Below are 18,560 nucleotides of genomic sequence, written 5' to 3'. Positions count from 1 at the left end.
GACACTAAGAATTTTTGAAATTCCATGCAGTGAAGTATGCCACTCTTCATCTAAGAACTGTCACAGGAAACTGCTTTATCTTTGATATTAGTTGCATCACAATTTTCTTGAATTGCCCCTGGAGTGCCATTTTCATGCTCTCTTCACTTACTTCTGCAAGTGCATTGAAGAGAGTAGTGTTCATTGCAGTAAATTCTTGTGGAGAACCAGGCACGCTCATGATACCACATAAAAGGTTTGCAGCATCTCTTTCAATCCCTATAAATCTTAATCCATAAGCAAATCTGATTTTGGCTTCATATATTCTATTACTGGCCTTTGGTGTCTTGAATGGTGCGTCAGCATGAAAGTTTTGACATAAAATGTCCAATGTGCAAAGCAGATCTTCTCTCTTTCCATCATCCACCAAATACAGATTTCCAAAGAAAGGGCACTTGCAGGCTTTTCTAAGTGCCTTTGGCACTAATTCCAAATCCACAATTCTGATATCTGTATTTCCGTCATGATTTGTTTCTTCTGAGACAATACCTTTCCCAATGTTTAGTTTAGATGAACTTGGAGACAAACTAATGTTTGCATCTGCACGCCCAAGCCTAACTTCAACATCAGTTTTTCACAGTATATTGAAAAATGGGACTTTCTATATTTTTAAATATTCTACCAGGTCTAGGCATTGTAAAAACACACACACACACACACACACACACACACACACACACACACACACACACACAAAAATCAATATACTCAACCTTGCATAAAGAATGACACAACAAATCCAACTTCACACAAATTCCGCTATACAGCACACACTAAGTTCCATAGCTTTCTATACCACACTGCTTGGACCACAAAATGGCTACACAGCCTTTGTGTTGCATACAAAAAATTACAGCCTTTTAAAGCTATATTTTACATGTTCACAGCCAAAATTGAGCAAGAAAATTTTTTCTCCACAGGGTACCTTGAAAAGTGGGCATGGCGCATTACACTGCTTACAGTTTTAATATTATTATACCATTTGAGTTCTAATTGCAAATAAAAAATGTGATTTTTTCATGGTTTCTGCCACTGTCTCCCCTAAAAAAAGGAAGTGTGATGTGTGAAGTTCCTTGGAAATCTGTACATGGATTCTTATTGTGCAGTATGTGCATCTTTCCTACATCTTCCTCATCACCACTGCTGTTGACAATTAATTCACACACATTCACCCTTCATGACATGCCCTGTGTATTTATCTGCTATTTATTTCGCTATTTCATCTTTTATTTAAGTTTTGCAGGTTCTCACATCTTTTATTTCCTTAGTTGCATCTTCACTAATTGCTTCTTCTTTTGGGTCTGTGCTTCCCTCAGCTCTGATTTGTTAACCATTATGCCTGCAATTTCTAATGTTTCAAGATACAAATCTCCTCTGTTAGTATCATCTCATTCTTGAGTTTTTCCTCATCTTGACCAGGAGTCCCAGATGATGTCTGTAATTTACCACTGACACTTCTTATTCCATTCAAACCAATCCTCTCTTTTGCCAGATGAAGAAACCTCTGGTTCTCAATGGTACCATTTTTCATGACTATGTGTTGTTGCCTGTACTGTGTGTGCCTGACACTTTTTCCGTATATATTTCAGTATAACATTTTCCATTAATCTCTATTACTAATTAAGATTCCAGCTCAATTTTATTCTTTATTTCACAAGTATATTGAACATGAGGTATGTTTATCAAATTTAAACATTTTTTTGCTAGTGGTTTAGTTTGAACCACAGACATTCAACTCAGAATAAATTGGCTCTTTATTTCACTTACCATTACAGTTGATCAATTCATTAATGCAGTGAAAAAAGTTTGCACAAAAACTGAGTGTGAAAATACCCGGTGAAGATACAAACTCATATAATAACCAGAGAGTGATGAAGGATAGCTAAAATTCAAGAGAATAAATGAGAATAAGTATCCCATGAAGTGGATGAAAATTAAAGCAGAATGTGATGTGGAAATTCCTCAAGACAGAGATAAACAGCAAGGAGTAGTTCAGTAGAAGAAAAGCATTAAACTTAAAATTATTACATGAGAACATCAAGTTTATAATGGAGACCGAGGAAGCTGGGACATTATTCTTTCTAAATGTGTTAGTACACTGTAAGAATGATGAGTCATTGGAACATTCTGTGAACAGAAAGCCCACGCACACTGATCTATATCGCCAGGTGTCTAGCTGCCATCACTCCCAACAAACCACTGGTGTTCTTAGTGCCTTAATACAGTTAATACATTGGGCACAAGTAATATCAGATGATGAAGACCTTCACACAGAATTGGACAATTGGAGACTGTTTTTAAAGAGAATGGCTAAACTTCATGCCAAATAAGGAAGGCCATGCACAGCTATAATAACAAGAAGCAATGCACCCCTTGGTGTCACTGATGACAACTATAAATCAACTGCATACCTTCCATATGCAGGGATGGGTCTTCTAAAATAGGCCAATTACTTAGGAAAAATAAAATTAAGATTATCTTTTGTCTGCCAGCAAGGAGCTTGGCCCTGTTTGTATCCATTAAAGATGACTTGCTACTGGAAAAAGCATGCATTTGCAAAATTCCCTGTGAGTGTGGTGCTGCATATGTAGTGGTGCTGCGTATGTAGGGCAGAAGACATGAAGTGTCCAGGAGCATTGTACACAACACGGAAGATACACCTGCTTTCTGCAACAGTTAATATCAACAGTGTCAGAACACTAAAATTTCAAAGGATACGCAATGGAATACAATAGAACAAAAAATTTAGCTCTAGTTTCCAGTTTTTGCGATTCAGTAACGAAAGAATCAATGGAAATAGAACAAATATAAATCACAACAACGGCTTTCATGTGGACAAAAATTGGAATCACAATATTATAATTACCCAGTCACTGTAGAATCGATGGGGTCATTTGATAATCAATGATTAGATCATCTCTCACTTCCACCACCAAGCGCAGCACAAACAACTCAGCCATCCCACACATGCACATCACCAGATGTGCACACCAAACGGTGCCAGCACATTTTGCATGCATGAGATTCAGCATAAATACCATAACTGCACCTGGGCTCTTCAGTAGTTGTCTACTCAACTGAAGATGGTTGAGCATCTCTGGGCCAAAATATCAATGCAAAATGTTGATAGGGTCCAGCTGCACACAGAAAATTATTAGAAGTCCTTGACATTGTCAATATTCTACATTAATTCCAACACTCCTCCTTACATTTATATCACAATCAAATTATATTAAGAAAGCTTAATAAGGAAATTAAACATTCCTCAAAATTTTCCAAATTTATTTTAGTCAAGGATTTGATAAAAGTGTCAGCTACATTGTATCCTGGACATACTTTACAAAAGTCTGTAATTCCATTCATATGACATTCATTCACAAAATGGTAGTATACTGCAGTCCACTTCAAATTTTTAGTAAAGGTACCTTACCTGACAATATTGACTGCCCTGGAGTTGTCTTAATACACTTTAAAAGGCTCATCAGACTTTGCATCAAAAATATGTAAAATGTCTAGAATTAACTTAGTTTCAATGGCAGCAACTAACAATGCTGCATACTCGGCACAGGCAGAGTATTTTGTAACTCTTCCTTGTTTCTTAGATTTCTAAAATATTGTGTTTCCAAACAATCTACTTATGTAACCTGATGTAGACTTGGTTTACACAATCACGTGCCCAATCCACAGCTGCAAAACAATCTACAAATCAATATTGTCAGTACCTCCATACATTGTCTTCAAACCTTTTGTTAGACGCAAATATATCAGTACTTGGAAAGCATACTTAAAGTGAAGGTCACTAACAATTTTTTAATCGACTCAAATAGTTTACACCGTGACTTATATCTGACCATGTTGTCAAGAAAAAACCTATCGTGTTTTGGTACCTAATATGATGACTTGCATCTAATGCAGAGTCTAATTTCAAGTTAACTTTCACTGGTGTTACTGTCAATGTTCAGTTTGCTATTTCTTAGCTAGAGTTTTTGTATACTTGTAATGAATATTTATTCCAAGATAATTCCTTACTTTGTCTAAGTCTTTCATTTTCCTTTTAATTTTGTACAAATTAGCAAATCATCAAGAAATACAATTATACACACCATATAATAAACAGTTATCAGTACATATAGGCAATAACCATATTTTTTTTAAAACCTGAACTCATTAAAAACTCATACAAACAAACCATATCATATGTTAAATAACTTACAAACTCTACCTGTTCCATCCTTTTGTTCTAGAGCTTGCTTTACATAAATTTCTGAGAAAACTTTACCATTGAGAAATGCAGTCTGTACAACCAGTTTCACAATGAAACCCTTTTGTCAACAGTATGACAGCAAAATTCTTAGTGTAGAAGAAATATCACCAATGATTACTTTTGTGAAAGCCCCAGACAACTAATTTTGTTTTACATGTGTTGTCTGAGTTTCTTGTGAAAATACACTTTACATCAAGAACATTTACATTCACTGGTTTAATTATTAGTTTCCTACTCTTGTTTTCAAAATTCTGACACGTGTTACATCATTTATATAAACTACTGCAGTGTTGATAGCGCACAATACTTCGAAAGGCAATGAATAGTAATAACATTAAAACAATCAGGCATTTTATGGTCTCTAGTTGATTTTCTCAACTCACATTCTTGATTATTCTTGTGATTACTTGGAAGTTCCTTTAATGCCTGTGTCTCCCATTTGTTCATTTGCAGATTCATTTTCTATGCTTTTATATTCAGAAGCACTAAAAGTTCACACCCTGAACCAGAGTTCTTTAGATCAATACACCTGACATCCTCTTCCACAATGTCATCATCACATCTGGCAACGATAATTTTATTGTTAATCAAAACAACCTCACTTTTGTTTCCTCGGTTGTTCTGGTACATGCACAAAACACCCACTTACATGCAATGTTAAATGTTCAACATCAGGTTTCTTCCTAAACAATATTCCTTAAAGAGCATACCTTTCAACAGTATTAGCTGAAATTCTATTTTTAAGCTTTGCAGCTGCACAAACAACTTGGGGCCAAAATCTCCTGTCTATTCTCCCTTCAGCTAACAGGCATCATGACATAGCCACATTTTATCTGTTGTATCTTTCAGCCACGCCACTTAATTCTTGCACATAGGGAGGACATACATTTGAAATGATTCCCTTCTGTTTTATAAATTTATAAACAATTTAATTTAAATATTTTTTTCTTTTTATCACAGCTTAATAGTTCTACCAGTTAAAACTTCAGTTTCATCAACAAATTCCACAAAACAATCATAAAATGGGTTTTTAGATTTAATAGTGTAGACTCCAGTGCTTTACTATAATCATCAATAAAATATTAAAATGTGTCCCCATACAAAGAGTGAGTTGAGTGAGGCCAATTTAAATCAGTATGAACAATCTCTAATGTTTCTTTTGCTTTGCTTCTGTTGATTTCAAAAGGTAAACAGCACATTTCATTTTCAATACAAATGCTGATACAAAATTTGTTGGTAATTCATCTCCTAACATGTTTACAGATGAATTTCTCTTTCTTGTAAGTTCTACCTGTCATTTCTATCACTTTTGCGCCTGCTAATTTTAATTTGTTTATTTTCTTTTTTCCAAAAATACTTAAGAATGATGCCATGTCACTGTAGTCTTTTAACCTCATGTTGTGCAACTTCTTTCCACAAACATTTTGCAGCGTTCTTGATTCCTTGGTGTATAATTTATCAAACTTTTTCATTGTCTCACAGTTTCCTTATCTCTCACAAATTCCAGTAGTTTGTACGAAATCACTCTATATATGTAGTTCATTGTTGTCAGATTTTGTTTGTCCCAGGTACCTGCATCATCCATATCCATTTTTGCTCTTGAAGGCACTGTATAATATTTCTTCATTTTCAGGTGCATTTCCATTCACCTTCTTCAGTTCCTGTAGTCATCTCCATCAAACACTGGTATCTTATGTCAGACCATGTCCAGTTTCACAAATCACTACTTAATGCAATAACAGGCTTCTTTTCACTTAACACTGCAGTCTGCCACCATGTTAAGACTATTTATTAACAAAAAGGTAAATACATTAATCTTTATATAGGAACAAGGAATGAAAGCAATTGACTCTGTTTGCAGTCCATACATATAGTCTCAACGAGCAGCACAAAAATGTGTAAATTCAGAACACTCATTATTAAAAATGTTGTTGATATTCTCAATACAAATGTACTTCATTCCAACACTGATCCTTCAGATCAAGAGTGCACACAGATACAGCAAAATTCTCAGCCTTATTTATGTGTCTATTGTTAACCCAGTGTTTTCACTATTTGGTGAATTGTTATCTTTAATCCTAAATTATTTTACATTTAATGAAGAAGGAAGTAATTAAAACAGGATAGGTGTGAAGGAATTAAAACAGGATAGGACACCATCGGTGAACTGAAATCAGAAACATTGTAGCCAGCAGTGTACACTGTTTAGTGGTAAGATTAACATGATGGTTGGTTTGTGGGATTAAAGGGACCAGAATGCTACGGTCATTGGTCCCAATTAACATGAAATGTAAACAGGCTTAATGAGAATGGATGGGATGAACATACAAGGTGCTACCCAAATATTTGAGAATTTCGTTGTAAAAACCAGAAAACTATATTTACACCTAATGTCCTCCATTACCTTCAAAGTAGATCCCTTGGGCATGTGTGCAATGATCCCAGTGTTGTTCCCATTTTTGGAAGCAGTCATAGAAGACTGCATGGTGAAGACTGTTCAGGACCCACTGGGATTCCACTTTGATGTCTTCAATTTAGTCAAAAGGTTACCCTTTTTATGCGATTTTCATCTTCAGGAACAGGTAGAGGTTGCACAGGTCTACCTTTGGCAAGAAGGGAGGGTTGGGGGTCCATTTCCCTGTTGTTTTCGGCAAGGAATTCCTTCCCAATGAGCAAGGTGCGTGAAAGTGCATTGTCATGGTGTATCAACTAGTCTTTCTTTTTCCACAGCTCTCGCCATTTGCACCAAACATTTTCCCTCAAAACTTCACAGTATAACTGCCTGTTGACAAACTGACCAGGTGGAACAAACTCCTTGTGCACTATTCTCCGAATGTCGAAAAAATGTTCAGCATTGACTTCATGTTGCTGTGAACTAGTCAAGAGTCTTGGAGATGTTGGGGTTTTCTATTGTGATGACTGCTGCCTCGTTTCAAGGTCATAACTGTAGAGCCAATATTCATCACCTGTTATGACTCTGGATAATAATTTTGGACACTCTCAAACTCTTTGTGGCAGCTTAGCATATATCTGAATCCTGATATTTCATTGATCAATGCTGGGAAGACGAGGGACAAACTTCACTGCAATTCATCTCATGTTCAGTTCACTGGCTTGAATTCATTGACATGTATCATACGACAGCCCAAGTCTGTTACAAACATTGTGAATTGTCTGCCTTCGGTATCCGTGAATCACGTTACATAATTTCATGATCATTTCCTGTGTTGAGGATGCCGACGGTTGACCAGAATATTTGTCATCTTCCATAGATTCTTGACCTCCCTTAAAGTGCTTTAATTACTAAAATTTTCTTACTTGACTCAGTGCACTCTCACCAAATGCCTCTTTCAGCATGTGGCAGGTTTCAGCTGCAGTTTTCTTCAACTTGAAACAAAATTTGATGCAAATCTGTTGCTCCTTCATGTTATCCATTTCACAATTCACAGAAGCACTGACACACATGCTGACAAGCACCACTACAACTTCAAACTGCATGTGCCAAAGATGATACAACTTCGTGCCTCAGTAGCTGAGATTTGTACCTCAAGACATCTAGTGGCATAATGTCGTACTGTTACTGGTTTAACCAATACAATGAAATTCTCAAGTATTTTGGGCAGAACTTCATGTAAAGATAATGAGAAAGAGATGACCACATGGAAAAGTTATGCAGCATATGAGAAGTAGAAACAAAACTTCAGAGCAATAGAAAGTGAAATTGTTTACATGTATGGTACCGAGGGTTCCTTATTAAGTGCAAGAAAAGGGTACATAGGTAGCAGGAGAACTTTAAATGTGTGTAGACTGAAGAACAGTCTCAAAATCTGACAAAAGGAAGAGGAAATTGTTTTGATATAAATAGTGGATTTATTGATCGACAAAGCAGTGAATGATATAAGATTTAAAAGGTCAATAACAGTCTGTGATATAGCGTAGAAGTTACTGAACATCAGGTTTTTTTAAAGTTTTATCATCACATCACCAAAGAGAGCCCGAGTGGATAAATATGAAAAAGTTCACATGGTTAGTCTGTCATGCCACACATGTAAACTGCTAGCTGGGATCATGTATAGAAGGGTCGGAGGAAAATTGAAGAGATCCTAGGTGAATGCAAGCTTGATTTCAGAAAATGAAAAGATCCCAGAGAATCAGTCATCATTTTACATTTTGTAACAAACCAAGGAGAAAATTAACATGTACATGCCAGTCATAATATGACACCAGTATTTAGTTCTTTCTGTTACATAGTAATCTATCTATATTTCTTCAATTTATATACTATATAAAAACTAAATTGCTTGAAATAAAAAGTCTTGTGTATGGGAACACTAAGAGAAACAAATGAACATATTTACTAGCTTCACTATTCTCTCAATTGAAGCAGAAAAACTGTTCATTTAGTTGTGTAACATGTGACTCTGTATGGCTGGGTCATTACCAGTCTAGCAGGGAAGAGTCTAGAGAGAATAACTAAGTGTCCCTCATTCCAGGTCTGGATGTGGCACTTCATGCTGAGGCTGGATATCCTCCAGAAGCATGGAGCATACAGCTTGCTGGAGCCATACTGCCATTTAAAGCTGAGAAAACAGGTTTGTGTTGCTGACTGGAAACAGTATAGTAACTTAAGTTAGTCATTTTAATCTTTATACTCTTTAGCATATACACATAGTAATTTTTCAGTATAAGTTAAAAACAGGTACAGAATATTTATTTATGAAAAAAATGCTTCTAAAATAGCAGAGAGAAAAGATGTCAACATCAGAAGGTCTTGATTATCTGGATTACTGCAGACCCAACACTATAGGGATAACTGAAAAATGCATATAATGCAAAGTAAATATATTGTTATTGGAAACTGCTATTCATTGTATTTGAAAAACATGCTACATGTCACACTTGAAAGCCCATTGCACTACTGCATTGCTTACTGAAAATGGACAGCTTATTTACAAAACTGTTAACAACACACTGTATTTAGATATCAAACGATGGACACTCAAAATAAAAATGTCAACAATATAGGAAAAGATGCCGTTCTGACCCAAGCAGGTAGAGTCAGCACTCATATGTGCATGAGGTGCGTTTTCTCATCAGTATGAACAGTGTGTGTATGTTGCTCTTTTGCTAAAGAAGGCTGTGGCTAAAAGCTCTGTGTAAGTGTCTTTTAATTGTACCAGTCTGCAACTTAATATGTCAACTTCACGGTAAGTAGCAATCTATCTTATCCTATATTGTTGCAGTTCATATCACCTGCTTTCTGTTCACTTTTGGAAAAGGATCATCTATTTTTTCACTGTTTCTGATTTCATTCACGTTTTACCCAACAGTGGTTCTCATTTTCCAGAGAGCTAAAAATTCACTGTAATGCAACAAATTTTGTCCTGTCGATTAACAGTTTGGATCATGAAGATCATGCGATATTTTGAGCATCATTATAAGCAATCAATGAAGTGTCCCACAATGCAAAGCTTGGAAAATTATTCAGAGAAGAATGATGTTCACACATGCATCATCCCTCACTTGGTCACATCATGTATACCTACGTTTGCATCTGAATGCTTCTGGTACGGGGCTACTTGCATACTTGCATAGATAATTGCCAGAGGCATCCACTGTAACCAAAGCAGTATCTGTCAAATCCCAGTGAATTCCAGTGTGCTCACTGGCCTTTTCTTAGGGCAAATTCAACTGTAAGACTGAGCTGCAGAGAAAATATAGTTATAGTTGAAATAACTACAGCACTGACATGCACGAAAAACACAATACCCAGTAAATGATGGGTACTCATTGTTGTGTAATTATCTATTTAATCAAAGTGAGGCACTTCAACCAGTTTTTTGAGACAGAGTAGGCTATTGGCATTTCTATGTGTGCAAAGAATGAAATGTTGGTTGCTTAGTGCATTAGCCTTAAATTGTTTTTTCCCATGCAATCTGGAAAACACATCACTGAATGTGGGCGAATAATGCTTTCCCACTCTTGTAGTGCTTATTATTGAAACCTGAATTGTTCCCCTTTCAACCACAGATGTTTGTATGCTCTTTCTGTGATTGCCATGATCAGCTTTCTGGTGTAAACATACTGTTAAGCCCTGAACAAAATTAGAAAGCTGTTGCTTTGGTGGAAGATGGGTGTAGTATGCATTACAGTGCAGTCATGTTGAGGACTACACCTTCCATAATTACCAGAAACTTATGAAGGTACAGGGAAACTGGAGCCTTTGCAAGGAGACCAGGAAGAGCAATACTGGAGAGAGATGACCACTTCTTACAACTTCAAGCTCTCCACAATTGTCACACCACCACTATTGAAGCATGCAATCAACTCCACCATGTTTGAGGGGTCAATGTCAGTGACAGAACTTTTCAAAGAAGACTGCAAGAAGCCAACAGGTCTTCTAGGCTGAAGATTAGAAGAAGCCAATCTTCAGTCCAGAAGACCTGCTATGGGTCCGGAACTCACCAGAGAGCATTGCACAGCTCAACTACTTTTTGCAAGGGAACATTGTGGCTGGACATTACAACTTGATTCAACATTACAACAATGGAATCAAATGATGTTCACAAGTGAGTTGCAATTTGGCCTCCAATCACCTGACACAAGAGGGAGGGTCTGGAAAAGTCCAGGGGAAGGTATTCTCATTCGCAACTCCTTTTCTGGGTGAGTTGTGATGGTGTGGGCAGGAATCAATACAGCTGCAAGGAAGGACAGATTTTGTCTTCGTGGAGCACAGGATCCTTACCACATGTCATTATGTGGAGGAAATCCATCTGGAGCTTGTTGTGCCTTTTGCACCATTTATTGGTGATGATTTCACACTAATGCTTAACAATGCATTCCCACATGCTACAAGAATTTTGCAAGAGTTCTTGGATAAAACAGGGATTCATGCTATGGGTTGGCCTGCTCGAAACCCTGATTTGAATCTTATTGAGTCTGTTTGGGACTGGCTAGGGAGTAGAGCCCATCAGTACTACCCAGAGACCCCATAGGACTTACAGAATGTCCTTCTATGGGATACGATTCATCAGCAGGACATTATCGCACTAATCAATAGCATACTGGGAAGACTGAATGCCGTCATTGGTGCAAGAGGTGACAATACACACTTCTGAAGACGTGAACAGAGGTCTCTGAGATCATCTCAGAGTTCTATTTAGTAAAGTGTGAAGTGTATTATATCAAAACAGACAAGCACTACCTTTACGAGCTTACACAAAATTTTCTTGAAGTGTGCATCTCTGGCTTAATTTGTTGAATTTGTTTATAATTGTCTTTCTTTTTTCATTGTTAGATACTTAGATGGGACTTTACCACAATATTCCATCATATGATAGCGGATTAGTGTCAAAAATTTAAGATAAAATTCAGATTTTGTAAGAAATAGAAGTGTTGCGTTTTTCTTGCCGGCCAATGTAGTACAAGAAAATACTACAGCAGACACTGAAGAAAATACATATAGTGTCTTCCACGAAAACATCAGAACCCTCATAAATAAAAAAAGAATGAACTCTTCATATCTATTCAGGAAAATGAAAAGCTAGATGGAATTTCAGCAAACTTGTTGTGCATATCAGAAAATCACATGGAAATCACTGAAACTGAACAGATTCATCTCGATGAGTATAATCTGATACCATACTGCTGTATAACCAATAACAAGGAAGGTTAAAGAGCTATATAGGCAAAAACTGGAGTTAAGTCCCAGGCTATTCAAGTTAAAAAAAATGTTGTCTTAAACAGCTGTACATTGGATTTGCTGTGCCACAATATTGTATCCAGAAATACACATGCTTGTAGTACTGACAGTTTACAGTCCACTAACAGGAAATATCTTAAACTTCATTAACAGCTAGAAACATCCTGGCAGATCAAAACTGTATATTAGACTTGGGCTTGAAACATAGCCTTTTGTGGAGAATTGCTCTACTGACTGAGCTATCCACCCTCACAGCTTTACTTCCACCAGTGCCTCATCTCCTATCTTCCAAATTTTGCAGAAGTTCTCCTACGTACCTTAAGGGACTAGTGCACCTGGAAGAAAGGAGTGCTAGTCCCGAAAGGTGTACAAGAGAACTGATGTAAAGTTTGGAAGGTAGAAGTTGAGGTACTGATACAAGTAAAGCCGTGAGGGTGGGTCATTAGTCACCATTGGATATCTCAGCTCGTAGAGTGCCTGCCAAGAAAAGGCAAATGACCCAGGTTCAACTCCCATTTCAGTACACAGTTTTTATCTGAGGGAGAAGTTTGAAGTCAGTGCATACTTTGCTGCACACCGAACATTCATTCTGACAGCTAGAAACAGCTTAAATAAAGTTATGCAGCTTTAGCCGGAGAATCATTATTTGTGGAAACTTTAATGTTGACTTTCTATGAGACAGGACTATTCAAGGACATCTAAGGTTTTAATGTCCAGTTTTAGTTTATTTTTCACAGTGAGACACCTCGGCAAGGATTGATGGAATTAGTGCAACAGACATTGCCAGTTTGTTTTTAGAGCAAACAATTTGCAGTGATTTAGTTGTAAAATTAATAGTCAATGGTTCATCTGAAGATGATGGTGAAGTGTTAACAATAAAATACAATTTACAGTGATTTAGTTGTAAAATTAATAGTCAATGGTTCATCTGAAGATGATGGTGAAGTGTTAACAATAAAATACACTAATCAGATAGGGATATGTCATAGAAAAAAAGTTTTATCAAATAATTATAGAAAATGTATTAAAAACAAAGATTCCAAGACTTACCAAGCGGGAAAGTGCCGGTAGATAGGCACAATGAATAAAACACACAAACACACACACAGAATTTCTAGCTTTTGCAACCGGTGGCTGCTTCGTCAGGAAAGAGGGAAGGAAAAGGAAAGATGAAAGGATGTGGGTTTTGAGGGAGAGGGTAAGGAGTCATTCCAATCCCTGGAGTGGAAAGACTTCTCTTAGGGGGAAAAAAGGACAGGTGTACACTAGCGCACACACACACACATATCCATCCGCACATACACAGACACAAGCAGACATTTGTAAAGGCAAAGGCTCTTGACTCTTTGCCTTTAATTATATCTGCTTGTGTCTGTGTGTGTGTGTGGGGGGGGGGGGGGGGGGGGGGGGGGGCGCGAGTATATACCTATCCTTTTTTCCCCCTAAGGTAAGTCTTTCCTCTCCCAGGATTGGAATGACTCCTTACCCTCTCCCTTAAAACCCACATCCTTTCATCTTTCCTTTTCGTTCCCTCTTTCCTGATGAAGCAGCCGCCGGTTGCGAAAGCTCGAAATTCTGTGTGTGTGTTTGTGTGTTTTATTCATTGTGCCTATCTACCGGTGCTTTCCCGCTTGGTAAGTCTTGGAATCTTTGTTTTTAATATATTTTTCCCATGTGGAAGTTTCTTTCTATTTTATTTACAATTATAGAAAATGAATAGATTACAGTGTTTAGACAGAAATTACAAGACGAATGCTGGGAAAAAATGCATAAAGCAAACAGTGTTAATGGAAAATTCCTCTCCTTCTTAAAGACACTCAAAAATAAAGGAATCATGAAAAGAAGCAAGGATAAGTAATGGATAACTTCTAGGATCGAAGTTTATTGTGCTAGGAAGAGAGAGCTACAACTGATTCAGGGGACAAATTGTAGTCAACCAGTTACAATGTAAAACCCTCCAGTCTGATCCTAAAAAAACAAAACTTATGTATGGCAGGAGTGCTCAAAAAATAAAACACTCCAGGAAAAAGACAAACAAGACACATACAGACATAGTGACCCTAATAAAATGAGAAATAGCTTTAGCAGAAATAGTGACACTTTCAGATCATTGGTCACCAAATTCATTGATTACTTTCTCCTAGTGGCAACAAACACTGCAACCACCAGTACACAACCAAATATGCATGCATTAGATTTACTGGTACAGTCACTGCATGCATCACCATAAGGTATTAGTTTTAAAAATATAGTCCCTAAAGAGGTTACAAAAGTTACCTGGTCACTAAAAAGCAGCAATTCTGCTGGGTACGATGGTTCCTATTAGATTATTAAGTTCTTGTGCTGGCTTGATAATATTACACTTACAATATCTATGTAATTCTATTACTTGTAGTATTGGCCGTGATCCAGTTGGCCGTACTTTCAGATATGCGCTGCCAGTTATGCCACCCCATTTCCTATAGCTGCCACCATGGCATGAGGGCACTGCCACAAATGATTATGCCATTGCCAATGAGATGCATGTATCCCCTCTCCAGAGCTCCAGCAGCAGATGTACTTAAATTCGAACATTCATGTACTGACCCCATTTTTTGTGTTTGCCAGTTGAATAACATTTACAGACTTTCATAGAGTTCAACATCATCTACATAGACATTGTATTGAAGAGTGGCATATTTATTAATCTTTTGTATCTGTATAAACTGCTACATTTAAATCTATTGATTGCAACTGACACTGCAAATATAGCAACAAAATTATGTATTATTTTTACAATTAGAAATTAGATGTAGACTAATTTAGTATCTGAATTCTCTGTTCATGAATGACATCTGTTCCCCGCTCCTTTATCCACTAAAGAACCACACAGAATGTAAAGGAAGACACAACATTACTCATTGTATATTTCCTATAAGACTTAACACCCATAAACAAACCTGGAGATTGCAAACCACCTTTAATTGCATACATATATCACTCCTCCAAGTCTTTTAAACTTGTGTGAGAAAGTGTCCCATGATAGAATACTGACTCACCTAACTGAGCAGAACTTGCTGACTCCCTCTCACTTTGGCCTTCATATAATATTTTCCACAGAGACAGCAGTAGAAAGCCTCACAAATGAAGTGTTAGCAGAGCTAAACAAGAAAAATCATCCTGTTGGTTTATTAATTAAGTGTGCAGATCACAAAATTGACCATCATATTCGAAACTCTGAAGATTTCATAGGTCACCTGAAAACTCGTAGATTGCAGTCATCAGATCTCTTTGTAAGTTTCATTGCTGTTATTTATTTACCAAGGTGCCTTTGCAGGACTGTGTGGAGCTCATTAGCAACAAGTTTGAGGAAGACATAGTAGCATTATTTAAACATGTGCTTACTTCAACATACTTCTTATTTCATGACCAATATTTTGAACAAGTGGATGGTGTCACCATGGGGTCCTCTGTCCGCTATGGTGACCAATTATTTTATGGAGGACTTTGAAGAAAAAGCACTACAGTCAGCCACTCTCAAACCCTCTTGTTTTCTGCAGCATGTGGATGATATATTTGTGGTGTGGCCACATGGACTTGATACTCTACCTATGTTTATTCAGTGTCTGAATTTGCTTCATCCAAACATAAACTTCACATTGGAAGTGGAAAAAGATGGTACTTTAAGTTTTCTTGATGTTTTGGTATGAAGTAAAGCAGATGGAATCTTGGGCACAGCGTCCACTGCAAGCCAACACATTCAGATCTATATCTGCATGCCACAAGCCGCCATCATCCTACACAGAGCGGTAGTGTATTATGAACGTTAGTTTATAGAGCACATGTGGTATCTGATCCTGGAAGCCTTTCAAGTTAAATACATCATTTGAAGACAGTGTTCCGACAAAACAGTTATTCCGATGGACAGATACATAATGCATTCAGGCCCAGGCGAGTTCAATCTATGGAGCAGAATGAAGATACGAAGACACCCACCTCTTTCACATTTTTGCTGTATTTTGGTTTTGTATTGTCAAGAATTAGAAGAGTCCTCAGAAGGTGTGGAATTAACCATCTGAAAAACTGAGAAACCTGTTGGGTTTGGTTAAGGATGACCTTGGCCTGAGGTAACGTTGTGTGTACAAGATTCCTTGTCAATGTGGGGCAGCATATATAGGCCAGACATGCCACACAGTACAAGAATGCTGCGATGAACATCAGCGTTATCCACATCTTCATCAACCGGAAAAGTCGGCAATTGCAGTACCCTGTCTGAATACAGGACATCGGATGATTTATGAGAAGACAGAAGTTTTATCCCTGGCTTCATCTTCCTAGGATTGCGTCATTAAGGAAGCAATACATATCCGTACAGCCAATAATCTCATCAACAAGGATACGGGACTTCAACTGAGCACAGCCTGGAACTTTGCATTCGCTGCTATTAAATCACGACATGAAAATCAAGATTCTTCGATAACAGGACCATCATAACATTGGTCTAGTATGGTCGTTGGTGAGTTAACATCTGGACACACTGTTGGCAAATGGAGCATTCAGTGCACGCGCAGAAGAGCCGCTCTGCAATTTTTGGCAGAGGGAGTTTGAATATGGCACCATCTAACTGCAAATCATTGCACATGCGCGATTTCTGCACCTGTGTATTCTTCACATGCGTGTTCTAGAAATGGGTCATTGACATGTGGATGTTGTCAGTTGTTCCCAGTCACCAACAAGTTTGAACCACCTGAAGATGTCAGACAGTTGCTCCAAGGAAATATTGTGGAATTTGCACAATGTGATCCGGCGGCAACGCCATGAGCACTATTTACTACACAAAATTGTACTTGGAAAACTAAAGTGTCATGGCATTAATGGCATCCCTCTTGCTCGACTACACAACAGAAAGTAAAGAGTCTCATTAACAGACTGTGTCTATTGCATGAAACTGATCTCAGAACAGTGGATCATAACATGCACAGAACCACATAGTTTGGAACAGGGCTCACTCATTTTCCTACTTACATAAATGATCTTAAATGATTTTAAAAGGTGCTTCAAAATCTGTAATGTTGGCTGATGACACAAGTATACTAATCAAAGCTGAAAACTCAAGCTTTGTAGATAAAGCTCAGATGATAGTTGTATAAAACAAGTGGTTGACAGCTAACAGATTTAATCTTAATCTAACTAAGACTAACATTATGCCATTCCAAATGAACAATTATGGCCTGATAACACAGAAGCACATGCACGAAATAAATTACACTGTTAAAGTTGCTTGGTGTCTAGTTGGATAACAAGTTAAAATGGAATCAACACACAAATAAACCAATTCGAAAGTTCAGTTCAGTGCATCATGCCCTTAGAAGCATCTCTCACTGTGTTAAGCTAAGAACAATTTTGGATATTTCCACTCCCTGTTGCCTTGTGGACACCTTTTGTAAGAGTGCAATTAATGTAAATAAGGTGTTTATTCAGTACAGGCAAGTAGTAAAAATAATGTGTAAAGTGGATAACTATACATCTTGCAGACAACTTTTTGAAGATCTTGGATTTATTACATTAATTTCCAAATACAATTATTCCTTAAAAGTTTCTATTGCTTATAACAAAAATCATAACAAATTTGTTTCCTTGTTTAGGATTCAGAATAGAGTTGTATGTGCTGGAGGGGAGATAGTAAACAAGCTCCAACTTAACATAAAGCAAAAAATTGAGAATCCCTAACAATTTTAAAAGAAAATTAAAAATATATATATTAATCCTCTTCCTACAAATTATATAAATATTTTGATCGAGGGACTGAAAAATTCTGTTAAGTACATGTTATAAAGCTTCACGGCCACTAGTAATGTACCGTAAATGGAACTCCACATTTAAGATGTAGATACATACTATCTTTGAAAAATACCATCATAATCAAGTAAATGTCAAGCTCTTAACAGTAAATGAACAGCACCTGAATAGTATAACTGAGAAGGCATCAGATTTTTTTTCAAAATAGCCATTTTCTTTCCAATTTAAACAAATGTAGATTGTGCAGGCATGAATAACATTAGCGGTAGAGTGAAGTTATTGTTAATAGATTATATGGATTAAGTTTTTATGATTTCCCCATCTTTTGTTGAAGTATGCTTTGACTCATTCCACATCACTGAAAGCTCAGATGAGCAGCAGTTTCACATTCCTCCCTATAATAATCTTTAAAGCCTATTTTAGTTGAGGGCATTGCAACTTTCTTCCACAAATCAGCTATTGTTATCATCCTCACATTGTCCCAAGCCTTACAAATACCATGGACTGAATTGAGCTTGTTCAGGGCTTTCCAGAAACTAAGGATGTCTGAATCTTCTTGCACCAACTGTTTCATGAAGTTATTGCACAGCCAGGATCACACTTTAGTCCAATGGCTCTATGAGTGACATAATAGAAGGTAAAAGGTATCTCACAAAAATCATTCTGTCATTAGAAACTAGCACATTTTCTGCAGGATGACAATGTACATTGTCCAAATAAAGAAAATCTCTTTCACATAAACCTTTCCTTTCCTTTCTAAATGCATCAGTGTAGCAG

General features: G+C 37.1%; 1 protein-coding gene across 1 annotated transcript in view; it reads left to right on the top strand.

The window, feature by feature from the left end:
* LOC126334687 (putative ammonium transporter 1) overlaps positions 1-18,560 on the top strand; it is a 330,161-nt gene that overhangs the window by 290,627 nt on the left and 20,974 nt on the right. The window contains exon 10 of the mRNA XM_049997174.1: positions 8,797-8,895. Coding sequence (XP_049853131.1) covers positions 8,797-8,895 — 99 coding nt within the window. The remainder of the gene's footprint in view (positions 1-8,796; positions 8,896-18,560) is intronic.

The sequence above is a fragment of the Schistocerca gregaria genome, chromosome 1, assembly GCF_023897955.1.
Source record: "Schistocerca gregaria isolate iqSchGreg1 chromosome 1, iqSchGreg1.2, whole genome shotgun sequence".
NCBI lineage: Eukaryota > Metazoa > Arthropoda > Insecta > Orthoptera > Acrididae > Schistocerca > Schistocerca gregaria.
This window is presented reverse-complemented; position numbering and strand designations above follow the sequence as displayed.